We start from the raw sequence: 18,458 nt of genomic DNA, 5'->3' as shown, positions 1-18,458 counted from the left end.
ACACCTTTTTCCCATCCCCCTTTCAGTGCTGCCTGTTCATAGAGCTCGCTATCTGTTTTAACCATTTTCCATAAAACATTTTATTTATAAACCCATAGAATTCAGCAATTTCTGAGCTTTTTTATTAACAAATCAAGAGCAGAGAGAGCTATATTTCATACTGCAGTGAGTCTCAAAATCTCGTAAGTAGCACAAGATGATTGGAGGTGTAGTATGACATATTGCTGATGATAGCACTGCCTTAATATATCTGTATGAGAATTTTATGTGATGGGGTTTTGGTTGTAACCAACAGGGCAATTATGTCCTAAAATAAGGAAATGTTTGAACTTTAAGTGAAGTTAGCAGCAAAGACAAGACAGTATGCATGGTTATATACAGTATATATATATATAAATGAGAAGATAATAAGCAGTCTAACTGAAGGATTGTGTGGTGAAAACAGGTCAACAGTTGACTTAAATACTGAAGTCAAAGACATAGGAAGCCACTGATATAATCAAAGCATAATGAGGAGAATCTAAAGTAAAGCACGGAGGCTGAGGGAAGGAGACTAATAATACAAATGGAGCTTTGCAGAGATAAATTAAATCAATCAACCAAGGAAAAAATTTAACAAAATATCGAAGAGAAACTAAATTTGAGCGTAAAAAGACCTGAATACAAAAACAATCTAAGAATTTAACAATATGGCAAGACCTGTGGGGCACACTAAACAACAAGGATATGCCCAAACCATAAACACCAAAGGAAACAACATTCTATACATCTGGAGATCATGATGCAGAGGTGTCAGTAAAACACTCATGATAAACAGAACTTAGTGCAGCAGTCATGTTGCTGGTTGACTAACTGGTCAAAATCAAGTAGAGTGATTGCATCACCTACTTGCTGTGAACATTCTAGTAGGCAAATAAAAAAAAAATGAAGAAAAAGAAACCAAAAAAAACAAAACCAAACAAAAAAATAGCATTTATGACCTTTAAGTTATTCCTTAAACCCTCAAAGTTTGAGGCTTAGTTGGTTTGGGGCTGTGACTACCTTACTTACTGAGTCAGGAAAAAAAGTGCCTTGAAGTATACTGTGAAAGGGGATTAACTGTAGATACCTAAACTTTAAATAGGAGCAGAAAAACAAGGATAAAACTGCTACTAGGTGTAATATGATTATTTTGACAACTACTGTAATTAGACCCCTTAGAAATTGTAATTGCAAAAATGACTAAATCCAGCATTTACAGATTGGAGGAGATGTAAGGTGAATTGTGAACAGAACAGTTGTTTTATCTTTTGAGGCCTTTTGGCCTCCCTCTGTTATGAACATTGTAAATTTGAAAATATTTAAATCCTTGTAGAAAAAGATCTTCATTAACTATAGAATACATATGGAGAAAAAGGTTTACAGGGCAAATGCCAACCACATTTATACAAAAAGGCAATGATCATGAACACATGTAATACTTTAAAGCACTTTCTACAATTCAATGTTGGATTAAATCCATAAGGAAGGTCAAGGATGTAATCATATTTAAACATCTTTTATGAAAAGCTAACCTAATCAAGCAATACGCCTCGTCTTGGATCATGCAAGAGAAAGCCTGCAAAATTGCCACTTAAAACTTATAAATGGGAAAAAGGAAACCTTATTCTTTTCTGTCAAAAGGAACATTTTTCTGTGCTTTGACCCATCGGGTCTTGACCATAGAACAGTGGAAGCAGAAATCGGGGTCAAGCAATTCAGTGACGCTGTTTTTTCTGGAACAAATACTCTTTTCTTCAGGATCAAAAAGAAAAAAAGAGGTAACAAGCTAATGCACAGGCAGAAAAGCAGAGTCTCAAATTGTTTGTAGCGTTTAATTATACGTTTCCATATATGTTACAAAAGACAAGGTCTTTGTGGAGAGAAGAATACTAATCAAATGAACAGAGTTTAAATTAAAAAGACTATGTTTTTCAGTCAAATTAGCTTGGCTTAAGTATGGAATTAGACATACTGTATGGAAACTTGCATTTGGTTTGCTAGAAGTAAATTGAATAAAAGGAATGTTTTAATTACTAGATGTCCTTCTTTGGAAGCCCAGCTTTGTTGCTTTCTGTGATGAAATAAAATACAAAGTAAAGAAACAGTAATTACTCATTCTATTGTCCTTTCTTTGCAGACTGCTTAAACCAAATAAATGTTTTTACATTTTAAATGATGTGATTGTTGAGCCTTTTTTGTTATTCAGTTTTTTTGCTGTGACAACTACATATATTTTCTGTCCCGTTAAGCTCAGCTCTTCCTTGTAAGCAGAATTTGGGCTTAAGGAAGCACCTTCTCTGACATTCATAAAATGGCCTAACAATCATTGTCTTTTACAAGTGACTCAGTATCAGTTTTCACTCAGTGTCAAAGTATGTCTTCAAAGCACACAAGAGTTTTCACAAGGTTAAGCCTGGCAGGCTCACTTCTCCTTGACAGTGCAAACACATCACACTGAGTGTGACGCATGCGAAACAAGAGCATTTGAGATGAAACGGATGTTCAGCCTTGGTGTATGCTAAATCAAAGAGTCATAAGATGAGACGACCCTGTGGAATATGTCTTAGCTTGTAATTCTTAAAGAGACACCCAAGGACGGGGCCTCAGCAAAATCAAAGGATAAACAGTGCGAGACTAAAATAATCTAAGTTGTGCCCTTGTACAGTCTATTTAGAGTCATACACAAATATGTTAATCCAGGTATGTAACTGAGTTGAGCTGAGTTAGTTTTTCCTACATAAAAAAAGATGTTCATTCAACAAACACAGCAAACAGCAAGATACTGTAAAATGCAATGCTAAGAAAACAAGAAGCATATATTCTGATGCAGAAGAAAGAAAGAACATTGTAACCTGATTTGTTTTGGTTTTGCCTTTGAAATGAAAGTGCTGAAGTAATTTAAAGAGCTGTGCAGGGTGAGTGCATGACACCTGACACTCTCACTGGCAAATTTGATGTTTTCTCTCTATCACTGTTATTTCCATGTGTTGAGGTCTGCCTTTCGTCTGGGCCTTCTCTGCTGTAATAAAACAATGGCCGACCTACAGAACATATGACAAATAGTTCTTCTTTAAAAACCTTTTTTAGTCTGCCTCTTATGTCCTACAAATGATTTTGCAGTGAGGAATATTTTCTCAACTTTTTTAAGCACATGTCCTTTTTGATTCAATAAAAAAAACATTATGAAAGTAGCCAAAAATCCCTCATCAGGAAAAAAAAATGAACAACTGTAACATTTTCTTTGCTGTAAAACTGTTAAGCACACTTTCAGGCAATTATAGAGCACACAATATTAGTCAATATTATAACACCACGGTGCCTCTGAGTGCTGACCATATCTATTCCTTGTAACCATAGTCTATCAATCTTCTGATGGGGACTATTAAAATACAACATGAAATAATGTTTAAATGATCTCAATAATTCAGTTTACTCCAGGACCTCCACAGTCACCAAATCTAAATCCAGAAGAGAGATCTGAATGTGCAGCCAACAAATCTCCAGCAAAAGCATGATGCTGTCATGCTAATATGGACCACGTTCTTTAAGGGATGTTTCAGTAATCTTGTTGAAGCTATGCCTCAAAGAAAGTGGTTTTAATAGCAAAAAAAGAAAAAAAGAAAAATGAATCTGTTACTAGAAATGTGTTTGGAATGTAACTGCAGGTTTCAATAGCTACAAAAATATGTGAACCATACATTTAGCTGTTTAGACAAATATTACTTTAGATAAAAAGTATTGTTCAAAAATTACATAGAGTGTATCCCTGAGGGCTTTGTTTATTATTTTTGAGGAGACTAAATCTATATAAAGACAATAATTCCTAAATATGAATGAAACAGAAGTGGTTTTGATCCCTCAAAATATAAAGATGTATTCAGGTCACTGGGAACTGCACAAAAACCCATGAGTGATTGCATACTTGTACAGCAGTACACACGGTACACACTCTGTTTCAGAGTCCAAAATGATTCATGTTTTAACCTACTTACACCACATCTCTGAGGAATGGAGGGGCTGCCTTTCTCAAACTCACTGCTTTGTCTTGCATTGCAGCATAGACTCTTCTACACAATAAACTCATATTCAAACCAGATTGAGAGGCTGAACAGTGTGGCAACGTTATTACTTACTGCTCCCCAAATCTCTTAAAGAATATCTATATGTGTGTGTGTGTGTGTGTGTGTGTGTGTGTGTGTGTGTGTGTGTGTGTGTGTGTGTGTGTGTGTGTGTGTGTGTGTTTTAGCTCTCTGATGGAGGTGCATACATTTATATGCAGAATAATAAATCAAGGTAGATGCTGGATTTTCATTTAATTATGAAATATTCTACAGCCGGTGGTGTCAGCTTGTGTTCTAATATGTCTCCTCCTGGGGTTTTAAGCCTGGACCAGTCATCTTGGCACCTAACTGAAAGGTGTGCTGAGATTGTAATTATATGTGTTGACTCACTGGTACACATGTCCTCTGGTTTGTCCATGTCTCCACGGTAATATCCATTCCGACAACCACAGAGGGTGGCGGCTTCAATGGTGGAGCGACTGTTGAGCGGGCACTGCTGACATAATCCTGCCCCCTGGGATGACTTAAAGGTGCCCTGAGGACAAGCTGTGAAGAGATTACAGAACAAAATGCAACTTTGACCTCTGAACATTGAAGAAAAACAGCAAACTCCAATTCTTATGTCCCATCTGACTTGATAAAAACACAGGTTTTAAAAATCTAACATGGCAGAAAGAGGGATGCTGAGTGATTATACTCTCTGTTTATCAGAAAATGTAGAAGAAATGAAGTTGTAGTTCACAAAAGATTAATGTGCAATATCAATTTACAATTTATATAAACAATAATCGGGATTAACAGATCCAGATATGAAAAATCCTGAGAACAGGTACTAAAATAGAAAAATATATCCTCTAACAAATACCAACATGTCCACAAAGATACACAGATGTAAAAGAAGAACAGAAAAGAACTCAATTTCATCTTTTCTATCATGACCAAAACATAGGCCTCTAAGACATCTATATACATGTAGTTCAAGCAATTTTGAGAAAAGCATTAGCTTCTAAATTTAATGGGTATTCCGACAAACTGCATAATACCTATTATGCTAAATTAGGCAGTGATTTAAATTGCAAAGATTTTTGCAAAAATATTTTAGACTATAGAAGATGTCCATATTTTTTCCTTCCAAAATATGTTCTTTACATGCAGTCCAAATCTTATGAATGCAGCAGAACATACAGGTTTTGCAAAAGGTCTCTCTTTGTTTTATAATCCATATTAAAACAGAAAGGCTCCCGTACACTGGTACCATCTGGTCCTTTGACCACCATCAGTAGGCAATAACGGTGAAGTGTCTTGCCCAAGGACATAACACCAAAATCCAGAGACGGGGCTTAGACCAACAACCCTCCGGTTGCAGGGAAAACTCCTGCATGCATCCGACGCAACTGTTGGCCCTGTTATGTTAAAATAACCTTTTCACAATAAGTTCAGGGTTTTCAGCCAATGTCAAATTAAGTTTGTGAGACCAGGGCATATTTAAGGCATAATAGCGGGGTGAATGCTATACTAACTCCAAAAGATGCTAGTAATGCAGTTTTAACATAAAGGACGAGAAAATCATTGCAGTTACAGACAGAATATGAAAATGAGCATTACTTGCTTCTATATTCAAAACCATGGGGTAACAGAGTCTAACAATGCTTTAACAACTACTACCTATGCAATGCAGCAAAACATATGCACTAAAAGATTTTCCTATTCATAAATAACTGCATTCAACTCACTGAAAAGTTTGACTTATATTTGCTCTCAATACAACTATAAAAGTGTGCAGTAATAGAAGGGGAACTCTGCAACAAATAGTATCAGATATCCTCCATGTTGCCTTTTATTAGAACATAGATGCCTCATGAGTTTTGATTTATAGACAGAAACTTTATCCTTCCTTGATTTATCCAGAGACTTGAGCAGAGCCTGGACTTTTTATTTGGTTTGCATCCATGTCGTTTTATTACATGCTCCAGAGTCCACAAGGAATAAGAGAAACATTGAGGGAAAAAAATGGAGGACTCAATATTTCATATTCAGAAAATAGGAGAGCCTCGATTTGAGGTTATCAAATCCCTTCAGCATATTCAAGTGGCAGGGTTGGAGAAAATATTTAAAAGAAATTTGTGTGAATAAACATGACTAACAAAATCAAGAGGTATAATAATCCTTTTAAAAGCACAAAGTTCATTAATCTGTAGAACTTCTTACAACTTCAGTCAAAGTTCACAAATGCTGCCTCAGAAATGCTTGTTCTGCATTCATAATCCCACTTTGATAGTTGAACAGCCAAAAATGCTGCTACATTTTTGATCTCATGCATGCATATTTAATTATAAACTGCCTGAATATGTTGCTGTGATAATGAAGCATGGTTAATTGCCCAGAGGATTTGGCCTTTAATCTATGAACTTGTTTTTTTGAAACTTAATAAACTTTATAAAGACCACTACTAACAATGACAAGTGACAGTGTGGGTCGATAGTGCTTTAACCACTTGCTACATAATTCACAAGAATCAAGACATGTGTTCCTGTTCTCTAGGTGGCAAGAACAAGAAACACATTTACTTGCCCTTTAAGTAATACTCCATAAAAAACGTCATTCAAAGAAGATAGACTGAAAGTGTGCGTAAGGAAGAAAAATGACACAAATGCAACAAAAACATGGGTAATATTTTTATATAGATCAGTCTATTGATCTATAGATCTAATTAAAAAGGCTCATACTGTAAAAAAAAAAAAAAAGGTAAGATGTAAAACAAAAGATTTTTAAAAGCAAAGAAATTATATCTCTGCCTTAAAGTTGTCATAGAATGATTATATAGGGTATTTGGTGCCGGTCCTTCAGGTCTCTGAAAGGGTGTGTAACATTGGTTGGGCTGAAAATGGCATATTTGCTGTTCTATGAGCCCTAATGTAAGCCTGGTTAAAAGCCCTAGAATGAAACAACAGGTTTTCTTCCTTTTATGGTATGCTCATGAATATTTAGCTGTGCGCTGACTGGTTGGTTTACAACGAGCGAAGCTGCTGAGCAAAGACATATTATAGCAACAAACACTCACTCACTGAAACATAAAATTGTTGATATGGTAGGGTGACCAGATGTCCTTTTTTTAAAAGACGTCCATTTAAAAAAAAAAAAAAATGTCTGGGGGGAATTAAAGAAACTGTCGAATACAGTGCAGCAGAACCGAGCCGCCAGCTTTGGTGCTGCATCAGCCTTTGCAGGGATCTTCTGATAGACAAAAATTATCCATGCCTGCCGAGTCTTCAGATCCTTGGGAAGAATGTGAAAATGTTCCCCTTTCTCTGTGCAGCCTGGAACACAGCATTTACGATAGTGAACCGGTGGGCTGGTCTGTATGTCAATTTCGGGGCGTGACAAAAGTACAGGCCAGAACCAAATACGGCAACAACCCCGAGTTGACGTCAACTCGGTGCTTCGTCTGAAGTCACTCGTTTTATGGTGGAAGTTTAGTATTGTGAGATTTCCAGATAAAGGAGGTGTCAATGGGGTTTGAACTTCTCTGTACGTCCATTTCAGCCACTGAACTATCGCTATTCATTTATAAGGTTTTGCATTCTATGACCCCTTTAAGATTTCAGTTGGCTCATTGGCATTTCCTTCTGTGAAATATGTTTTATCTCAGTTTTAGGTCTGGCCTCAAAAAACCAAAGCTACTTAAGCTCTATTATTTTACCTAACACTGCTGCTCCACCCACAGGTGTCAAGTAAGTTGCTGTGCCTGGTGCAACAGGTACAGTTGCAGGTGCAGCAATTCAGGTATGCGGTACATATAGGAATAAGTCCCTGAACACTGAGCAAGGGATGGTACTGCAAACTGTTGCATACCAGCCCACTTGCAGCACTGCGGTGGAGGCTACAAAGAGCAGATGATTAACAGCTCATGTATGTTCTGGAGCTAATTGTCAAGATAGCACCATTGTTTTAAAAACCATGCCTAAAGAAGCTACACCTTTTAATTATTTTCAAAGGAACAATCACAGAAGTTTAGGAATCAATTGACTAATAGGTGTTGAATTCTGATTGAGAAAATCCTTAAATAAAATATGATCGTACTAAATCATTTTATTCACCTCTTGACTTTGGATTGTGAATTGGTTTGAACACATTTCAACGGCGTGAAATTTGTTAAAAGCTAATTCGTCTTTATTTCAAGTTCTTCAAGATTAACTAAGGTGATAACTAGACTTACACTTTACATAAAAACTAGATTAATCAATTCTAACACATGAAAATGCTTGAATCTATAATATTTTGTTGCTGCTGTGGCTATACATTCAAGGTTGTTGTCCTGTTTGTGATTGATCTTGATCTCAGTCTAGAACCTTGCAGCTTCCAATAGATTTTCTTTAAATATTGCCTTGTAATAAGCGTTGTCATCTCATACTTTGACAAGCTTTACTTTTCATGCTTTAAACAGAAATCTTAGCATAATGCTGCCACCTACCAATGTTTTTTTTTTTTTTTTTTTTCAGCTGTTTAGGGTATTTTCATATGTAGTGTCAGCTTCTGTTTTTACATGCAATGTTAATCAGGTCGACCGAAAAGTTTAATTTAGGTCTCCTCTGACCAAAGCACCACCTCCCAAGTGGTTCCCGTTTCCCTTACATGGTTTGTGGCACACTATAATGCTGTCTTCCATTTTTTCCCTTTCCTTGAAAAGGCAGATAAACATCTGGCTTGTCAAGGTCATTTATTCAACAACCCTGCTCATACACGTGAGGTGTGTCACCATGGCAACAAGTCTTGCTCCCTCTCTTTATCATTTACCTCTTGATACCGTACAGCCATCTGTGTGTGTCCAAGTGTGAACATATGTCAAACCACTGAAACCCAAAATGCAAAATATCTGAGTTTGGGTTTAATGATTTTGTGCACAGATTTTACTAAAATAACAGAACTAGAATAATAATGCATTGCATATAGTTATTTTTTATTGTCAGGACGTCTAAGTTTTATTAGTTTTCTCTGACTCTGCACAATATTTACTTAACCAGAAAGGAGAGAAAGATTAGACATTGCTACACATATTGTAAACACTGGCAGACATAATTAACATGAATAATTATCAATTGATGAATAATTCTAGCTTTACCAATGAGTCAAGATGCATTGTTACACTGACTGGTAGGCAACTTGCTCTTCAGTGCCTTCCCAGGGGCTCACTGATTGGTAGGAACTTATTAATATCTGATTCCAAGATGATCACTCAGTTAAAAACAAATACCTAATAATAACTAATAATAGGGAACTTTCTTCATAAAATCTCTGGCCAAATCATATCATTCTGGTAGATCTGAAAAGCATTTAAAAAACATTTTTCAAAATTGTGATGTAAAGTTAGGGAGCTGTAGAAAGCTAAGAGCTAAAAATAAAATTGTTCAGTGTATCTCAAACACTGTGCTAGTAATGTGTGCATGCACATGGCATATGTATACATAAACTATATTTTTGTAAAGGGTCAAATTATCAATACATAGAAAATTTTATTAAATGCATTCAGAATTACACATAAAAATATGCACACACACGAGTTTGATCACAATCCAGTTGCGCCATATGGTTTGCACAATATGTGGATCTGGTGCTAAACAAATGCCAACTCTGTGCCTTGACATGCGCAAACCCTCACAAAAAGATTACCATCTGTTCCAGGAGTGGGTCCAGCTTCCTGCCAAGTTGTTATCAGCTGATTGGCATGAACCAAAAAGATGCCAACTTTGGAAAGACACACAAGACAAATACTGGCCTATAAAACCATTTATCTCTTTTTTAATAGTGAGAATATCAGGGAGCTGTATGTTGACATAGCATCACAGAAATCAGATGTCTGTTGAACCTGTCTTTAGTTTGAATACTCAATGAAAGATAAATGGCTTAAATGCTATAAGACTTCTGAGGATCAGTTTACACCATACTAACATCAACAAATTAATTATATAGTGAAAAAGAATCTTGCTTTACTTAGCTTGATAAAATGATCTAATACTGTCTTGGAACCATTGTGACACTGAGCCTGAAAATCGCAGAAGCTTTGATGTGGATAGCCTACTTTTAATACAAACACAGCAGGGTTGGAAGCACTGGCTGAAACAACCATATGCGCTTGCATTTGGATAGTGTTGACTTTTGTAGTGATTCTGGCAGACATCTTCTTCCTATTACAGGTAATCATGGTAACTATTATTTTTGCAGCAGAGATGTGTTTATGGCATATTATTTTAAGTATTTCTCCTTTTCCCTTAATAAGAATATGATGTTAGTTTTATTTTTGCTTGGTCTCTTAAAGTTTTCTTGTCAGGGACCAAACCATTTTACAGCCTAAGGGGATGCAGAGGAAGTCATTTATAACCTTTCCTTTAGAGAGCAATGAACAGCCTGCAGTGTCCAGGAAGCATTCTGGGGTTAAGGATCTTGCTCAGGGACCATGAGTAACTGTGAGGATTGAACAAAATGTCTTACTCTCTAACCATTCAGCCAGAGAACCGACAGAAAAAAATACACTAAAAACTGTGCACTGAATCATAATAAAAAAATAAAAATAAAAAAAAAGGCTGCTGTGGACTAAACAATTACACTAGCACTGATCATGATGTTTAGATGATTCATAAATGACCCCTCACACCCCCACCATGGACTGTTCTCCCTGCTGCCCTCGGGGAAGAGAGTTCGAAGCATTGGATGCAGGTCCAGCAGATTCCACAACAGTTTCTTCCCCACTGCCATTAGACTGCTGAATGTTTTGTAAAATGGGTTACTGTATTGTATTTTATTATTTTTTATTATTATTGATATATATATTAAAAAAAATGTTAGAACTGTAAATTTAGTAATTTCTACTATTTTTCAAGGCTGCACTTTTAAAAGATGAAATTGTCTAGTGAGCTGTTTCCAAACAAAATGTCTTTATGTTTTACACTTGTGTAAACAAAATGACAAATAAAATCTGTCCAAAGTCTGAGTTTAAAAGGTGTTCATGATACACAGTATGTGTCAGGTTTCTTGCAGATTTAATATCCAAAGGCTTTCAAGAGAAGCAAAACTCCACAAACAAAAATGCAGAAATCCAGGAAAACTCTTATGAAGGGCAAAGAAATGACGAGGAACCAGCCAACAGTGGGTGCATTCGAATTTATGGGCTACATCTTCCAAGGACATGGTCTACCTGGACAGGAGACTTCCAAGTCCGTGAAAATAAGGGGACTGGAAGAGTTTTGGCTGTGAATTTAAACAGGTCCAGCCTTTTGTGGCTTTTTATTGTAAAGTGGACAAAGACTACAGTCATGAAAGGTGACAACCACCGGGAGCATGAACAAATAAAAGCAAATATAATGATATAAACCTTAGTCAGTTAAATGACATGCTGCTGTCATTTTCCCCGTCTCTGATGTTGCTGATATTTTCACATATCCATTACAGTAAAAATGTCCATAGCTGTAAATAGGGTTATTTATTCTCCAGGTATTTCATTGTTTATCTTTTAACTCTTCAATATTATGTCACTCTTATACATTTTTCTAAGGTCCACATTTGTGTGACCATTTTTTTCTATAATTTTTTTGGCATCATGGCAATATTAATATCTGATATCAATATTGGCCCTTTTTTCATATCAGTGCATCCCTAAATATGATCTTGATGGAATCAATCAATCAGACAATGTGATGTTTATGAGAACTTAACCTAAAATACTAAAAATCTTTGGTCATATAATCTGACTGTTCCAGTCAGTCTAGGTCATCTTTGTAGCTTCCTTAATATTTACTGGCTCCTACATTTTTCTTTATTCTATGCAACGTTTTAGTTAAATATTTTCCTTAAGCCAAAGAAATACAGAAGCAAAAATGAAAACCAAAAAAGGAAGTGGCCAATTGTCTAAGAATTCAGTGGTCCTCAAAAAATAAGTGTTTTCTGAGCTATACTGTAAGTTGTTCTGGGCGCTTGAACACAAAATTAACTTAGTCCTATTAAAGTCGGGTAGAATTGGATTAAGGTGTTGAAGATTAATTTCTTTTTATCTTATATTCTGTTTTTAATAAATAACTTTTACATCTGTTTATTTCTATATCTGTTCACTCTTCTGTGTGAGTCAGCCAACATTGGGTGTGTGGACATTCTTATGCTGGCCAGAGCGACTCCATATGGTAATGATGTAGGCTGTGAGAAGGCCTAGATGCTGACTTGTGGCTTTTGGATGAGACATTTCCTGGCTGACTTTTAGATAAAAAGGGAAATATGGCAGAAGCTCTCAGCCTTTTCAGTGGGTTTTCCCCTGAATGGCTGAGACGTAAGAGCCTAATAGAAGGTCTTCCTCTGCAATTTGTGGCTGGATCAATGATATTGTTTAACATGACTGGAATAAATTCTGTTAATGCTTAAACATGATTCCTCCTTTGTGTACGCTATCTGAGAGACAATACCTCCCAGGATGTGGACTGGGTAATAAAAAGGTGAAACAACAAAGGTAAGGTTTCTTCTAAATAGGAAACAGCTTAAAAAAATACAATTGCCAACTATTCCCATTTGAAGTAAATGATAAAGAAACTTTACAATACATGACCTAATGCAATCAAATAAAATGACAAATAAGGACTCCAAGTTGGCTTGTAGTCAGTTCCATAGAAAAGTAATGATGTCTTACAAAGTGAGTACGATATTTTCAACAGGGTTTGTGGTATGGTCTGGAAACAATTATATTGTTTCAAACATGAAAAAAAAAACAAGGAAGATAATGAAGTAGGTTTAACAAATATGACAACTTATTAAAAAACAAAAAACAAGAAAAAAAAATTAATGCGTTATTACAGCATTTAATGTCTCTTTAGAAATAACAAAATATTTACTGATTTGAATAGAATTTATTTTTTGTGATATGTGTTTTTACTTTACTGTACAGTCTATTCCAATGTGTATTCTGTTGTTGATTCAGATTTTCTGCAATAGACTGGGGACCTGTCCAGAGTGTACGCTGCCTTTCACCCTCAGACTATGGGAGATTGAAAAGCAGTCATCCGTGACTTTGATGGACAAGCAGTAGAAGAAGGAAGAATAATTCAAATTTTTCAAGCTTTTAGGCTATTCAACCTTTAAGCGTTTTTAAGTCATAACCTTTGTCTATGCTGCTAAAAACACCAGAATTTCCCTACAGTGGATTCTATTCTACTCTATTTAACCTTTCAATTTTATACATACTAGATATGCAAACATGTTTAGCTCAATTGTAAATGTGAGGTTTTTAGAATTGCATTAGTATTAAATAATTAGTTTTCAAAGCTACATTCTTTAGTGTTTAAATTTATCTCATGACTGATGACTGATTTACTTAGACCTGATTAAATATCACAAAAATGAAATAATGCAATGTGAATGAAAAAACACGAACTGAGACCAGCAGCATGACAAACATTTGTCATTGTATTTAATGAGCAGCAGATATGATGCTATCCATCAGTCTGTTCTTTCTTTCTTTCTTTCTTTCTTTCTTTCTTTCTTTCTTTCTTTCTTTCTTTCTTTCTTTCTTTCTTTCTTTCTTTCTTTCTTTCTGTTAGGAACACACTTAAGTAATTAACATTGGATGACGAATTCCCACTTATTTCACCAGAAGTGCATACATCAAAGTTCCGTCCACCACACTAACACACATGTTTGGCCACACCTCCACACAGACACACACTCAGGCACAATAGATGAGATTCTCCAGGGAGAATAAGAAATGATGAGTACTATTTCTGAGAGGAAATGGGGAAGGAGGCCAGAAGATTCATTTTAGTACCACATTTATCTAAGGGTGGCTCAGTAAATATTAACATATGGTAAATCATGTGCTACCACCTTGGGTAAAAATAAATTTTATTCTCTAGTTGAATGTATGTGCTTGAAATTCTTCAGCTAATGTTACAAAGCTATGATCTGTTCACATAAACTTTGAAAAATAACTGTGTTTTAAATTGCATTACAAATAGAACACAATCTCAAAAGACAGTTGTTCATAAAACAGGCTCAGTCAGGATCTTACAGTTGATGATATATGTATGATAACGGCAATATTTTGAGTAGTTAAAGGTCATTTGCATGATCTGTCATCTCATGCTGCTTTCAGATGCTGACTGCTGCCATTACTATGACAGACTATTGGAAACATGTTTGCACAATATTGATTTGCTGCCACTCTGCCTTGGTAAATTGTATGTGGGGCGTGCAAGAGTTTACAGTTCGGCATTTTCAAAACCACATTTGAATTCTTTTAATGTTGCTGTATAATACAACTGACATTTTCTTTTGTCCAAAACATTTTTCATGAGCACGGCACCTTCTTTAAATTGAAGACTTACCTCGACACACGTTGCCATTGTCGGGTTCATAGCCTGCCTTGCAGCTGCAGCTGCCAATGGGTACCATCCACTCTCCATCTCCATTACAGTAGAGCTTTATAGGCACATCTACCTCCTCAGCATTTGAAATACAGCTTCCTCTGGAGATAACCAAGGATGTGGACTCTGCTCCTGTCAGTGTCTGGTTGAAAAAGAATTAGAAAATAACTCAGTCTAAACCAAACTAAAAAGGATGGAAACTTTTCCGGATTCTACTGCATACCTCTGGGAAAAAAGCAAAGTTCTGCACAATGCTTGGACATTTCTTGTAGAAAACTCTTACTGCCAAAAGGGACATACAAGCACCCAGATCCTGGAAAGCCAAGTAAAAGCCTTTTCCCTTGGAAAGTGGTCCAAAACCTCGAACCTCTGTGTTCACTTTCATCAGCCTTCCCCCAAAATCCACCTGGGAGAAACTTTCATCTGCTGCAATGGTGTCCACCTGAAGGAAATAGATGGTTGAAAGTTGAAATGATGATTGGTCATGAATCCCATTATAAAATTAACAGCTTTTTGTTGATGTTAGAAAATTACTGATTAAATATATGCAAATAAGCACTGCTTCTATACACCAGTCAGGCATAACATAACAAGCACCAATAGGCAATGTGAATAAAACTAGTTTTAAATTCAAAAGTTTTTGGGTTAAGTTAAAATAAAGTTTTGACACATAAAGGTGTGAGAAAGACATGGTGAACATGGTGAAACAAACATTAGATATTAATGCAGTGTCACAAGCAAAACAATTGACTAATATAAGGGTCTGACCAAGTTAGACAAGATACCCAAATGTATAATTTCATAAAGACTGGATCAAAAAATGTATCTTTTTAGCTATAAAACGGTCCATCCTAGTTTATCTCAGATTATTGATCAAATGCCAGTAAAAACATCTTTGAAAAACCTGAGACCTTGATTAAAGCTCATGTAAACTTTATATAACACCTATCCAGTTTGCATGTTTTTGTCCAACTGCTTTATCCTGATTTAAATATCTTGATGGAATATTTGGTGACGTCAGGATTTTGACTCACATGTAGGATATCTGCCAGCTTTGTTTCATTTAGGGAATATTTCTAAACAACATCAAGAATCAATAGTCTCAATTGTTATTTTTTCATATAATGACTTATTTTCTGAGATAGTGGCTGAAATGGAACGTTATGAGACATAAACATTGGTTAAAAACACTTTAACATTAAGATAACATGAGGATCAGCATACTTAAAGGCATGAAAGAGGATTCTGTGGTGGAAGATATGTCAGACGGCTGTTTGTGTATTTTTGAATCGTGCTCATGTATCAGTCCCCCCTCATTCGCAAAAGTTCTCTACGCTTGAAAGGTCTCCACCAGTAATTTTGTATTTCACCTAGAGAGGCAGCAAAGTGTAGCGATGCACCTGGTCAGCAGGAAATCTCCATAAGAAGAGGGAGCTCTGCCAAGGTTATAACACCATGTTATATTTACAGTTTTTTAGTGTGTTCTTGCTGCTGCTGCTACAACTTACTGTTTTTACATTAAACACAGAAGTACACTTGAAAATAACACCGGTTAAACTTTTACCAATATGGACATGTTAGACATCGTTAGAAAGCTTAGATTCTCCACACTTCAACCACCAAGTTTATTTTATGGAAGCCATGAGCACCAAAGCATATATAATAAAGATATAGCAGCATGTTAAATCAGAAATTTTAAAATAAAGCTTCGACTTTCAACCTTTGAAGCTTTCCTGAGGCCGTATTATAAATTGTTTTGAATTTGAAGTTATTATAAATTGTTTATTTTCCATTTGTCCGTAAGGGTCTATGGATAAAACGTAATCCAGCATATTCGTAATAAAAATATTCCATGATGAGAACATTTACACATAAAGTCATTTTTTTACCATCAGAAAAATACAATCCTTATAGCTAATATTAACAGTCTTGTTAATTATTCTAGCTTCCACAAATATTTCTGGTTTGTCAGGAATCTTTCTGGCCATTGATGCTCCAGTTTACACAAAAGAGTAAACAAATAGTTCAAAAAAAGGCCACAGCAGCAGACAAGCATAGGCGCAGCCCACGTTAAAACATTCTGGCAGCAAGTGTGCAAAATGTTTCATTGACAAACAAGTAGACAATCCGCTTTCGAAATTAGGATAAGTGGACTGGCTTATGTTTTGTAGGCACCACCAAAGCCAGAGTTTATAGATTTTTTTTTTTTTTTTTTTGGGGGGGGGGGGGATAATAAGTGCAACAATGCCATCCATCAATTAATTTATTTTAGATTAATCTAGACACATGTACATGATGTATTATTGAATATCTACTATTTCAGCTTGTGCTGAAACCATGTATGAAATGCTCTAGAGGTTTCTTTGATTTTGATATCGTCTCTTCAGCTGAACTGGAGAGAATTATCCATCCATTCATGTTATCTCATTTAGATTATTGCAATGCCGTGTTTACTGGCTTGCTTAAATTAACCCTTTTATTCCTCCAAGCCATATAGGATTCTAAGACTACTTACAAATTCCAGCAAGCCATGGCATATGAGCCCTATCATATATTTTTTATACTGCCAAACAATAGATTTTAGGATTTCTTTTAAAATTCTATCTCTAATGTACAGAGTACTAAAAATCAGCATTTTTTTTATCCACTTACAAACTATACTGCTGCTCACTGTCTTTATTCAATAGTTAAGATTATTGTATTTTTAAGACATCAGAATAACACAAAGGCTGTCGAACAGTCTTTTATTGTTTTGCTGACTCTCTGGAATCTTTAAAAAGCAGTAAAAAATATATATTCTTTTTTACAAAGGCTTTCTGCTAACAGTTTAGTTTCTTTGTTTTTTATTGTCTTTCATCTTTTTTATCGGCACTAAATTCTCACAGATATTTCATTGCTTTTTTTTTTGTACAGCATCTGTGATACTCTGGTCTGTTAACAGTGAAATGCAAACAAACATTACTGACTGATTTACTTAACTGTGGTATTTTATCCTGTCTTTATTGAAGAGTCATGGTCAATTGTTCAACATGTGGAGGGAAGACTGAGTCTTGTGGTCTGATCTTAATGTAAATCTACTGTAGTTCAAACAATTAATGAAATTTACTACAAGTTATTGGAATAATCAGGGTTGGATGAATTTATCAACCATTGATGACAGATGATTGTTGATTCATCATCATACGAGATGCAGACCAAAGAAAAAAATTAATAATTGAACATCATTGATCTCACAATATAGTAATTCACTTCTGCATCTTAACCCATCCCCTTGGGGAGCAGTGGGCTGCCACTGTGTTGTGCCTGGGGAGCAATGGGGGGTTAAGGGTCTTGCTCAAGGCCTCTGAGGGCAGGCTGTGGGATTTGAACCTTGTACTTGCACCCTTTTCTGAGCACAAGCGCACTGCTCTAACCATTAGGCCAACACTCCACCAAATGGAAAAATGGAACACAAAGTCCTTCTAGCAGAAAGCAAAGCTTCTTTCCCCCCACAGTGCCTTAAAATGCAGCAGTGATTTATTTACTCAAAGTAACAGACAGAAAGAATGAAAGTAGCCTCAATTTTAGAAAGTACAGCACATCAAATAAAGAAACATTTTGCACGTTAAAAAGGATTATATAAATTTATTTTTAACTAAATACATTTAATGTAGAATCAGAACAAAGAAAAAACAGAAAATACTCCTTTCTTATAAATCTTCCTTATGAATCGCTCCCTGCGTGTTTACATTGCCCTACCAACAAAAAAGTGTAAATGGCACCTGTGGGAGATACTGCCCATGCACATATGCTGGACTGATGAACTTCAGCTGAAGAGAAAAGTTACATACTGTATCGCTGAACCTTGCTCTGTCGCATTTTTTGAAAAAGATAAGACAAAAAAAATGATTGGGGATTGTAAACTGATGAATATGGTGTCTTTAACAATAAAAAAAAAGTGAACACTAAATAATTCTGTTATTCAGTCATCTTAAGCAGTGCA

The 18,458-nt window shown here is 35.7% G+C and overlaps 1 protein-coding gene across 1 annotated transcript in view; it reads right to left on the bottom strand.

Annotated features, from left to right (window-relative positions):
- LOC107089192 (ephrin type-B receptor 1-B-like) overlaps positions 1-18,458 on the bottom strand; it is a 68,241-nt gene that overhangs the window by 43,495 nt on the left and 6,288 nt on the right. The window contains exons 2-4 of the mRNA XM_015381840.1: positions 14,700-14,918; positions 14,438-14,618; positions 4,473-4,628 (exon numbers count right to left, since the gene is read on the bottom strand). Of these exons, the coding sequence (XP_015237326.1) occupies positions 4,473-4,628; positions 14,438-14,618; positions 14,700-14,918 (556 nt within the window). The remainder of the gene's footprint in view (positions 1-4,472; positions 4,629-14,437; positions 14,619-14,699; positions 14,919-18,458) is intronic.

This window comes from Cyprinodon variegatus, unplaced genomic scaffold (genome assembly GCF_000732505.1).
Source record: "Cyprinodon variegatus isolate N-32 unplaced genomic scaffold, C_variegatus-1.0 Scaffold243, whole genome shotgun sequence".
Lineage (NCBI taxonomy): Eukaryota > Metazoa > Chordata > Actinopteri > Cyprinodontiformes > Cyprinodontidae > Cyprinodon > Cyprinodon variegatus.
This window is presented reverse-complemented; position numbering and strand designations above follow the sequence as displayed.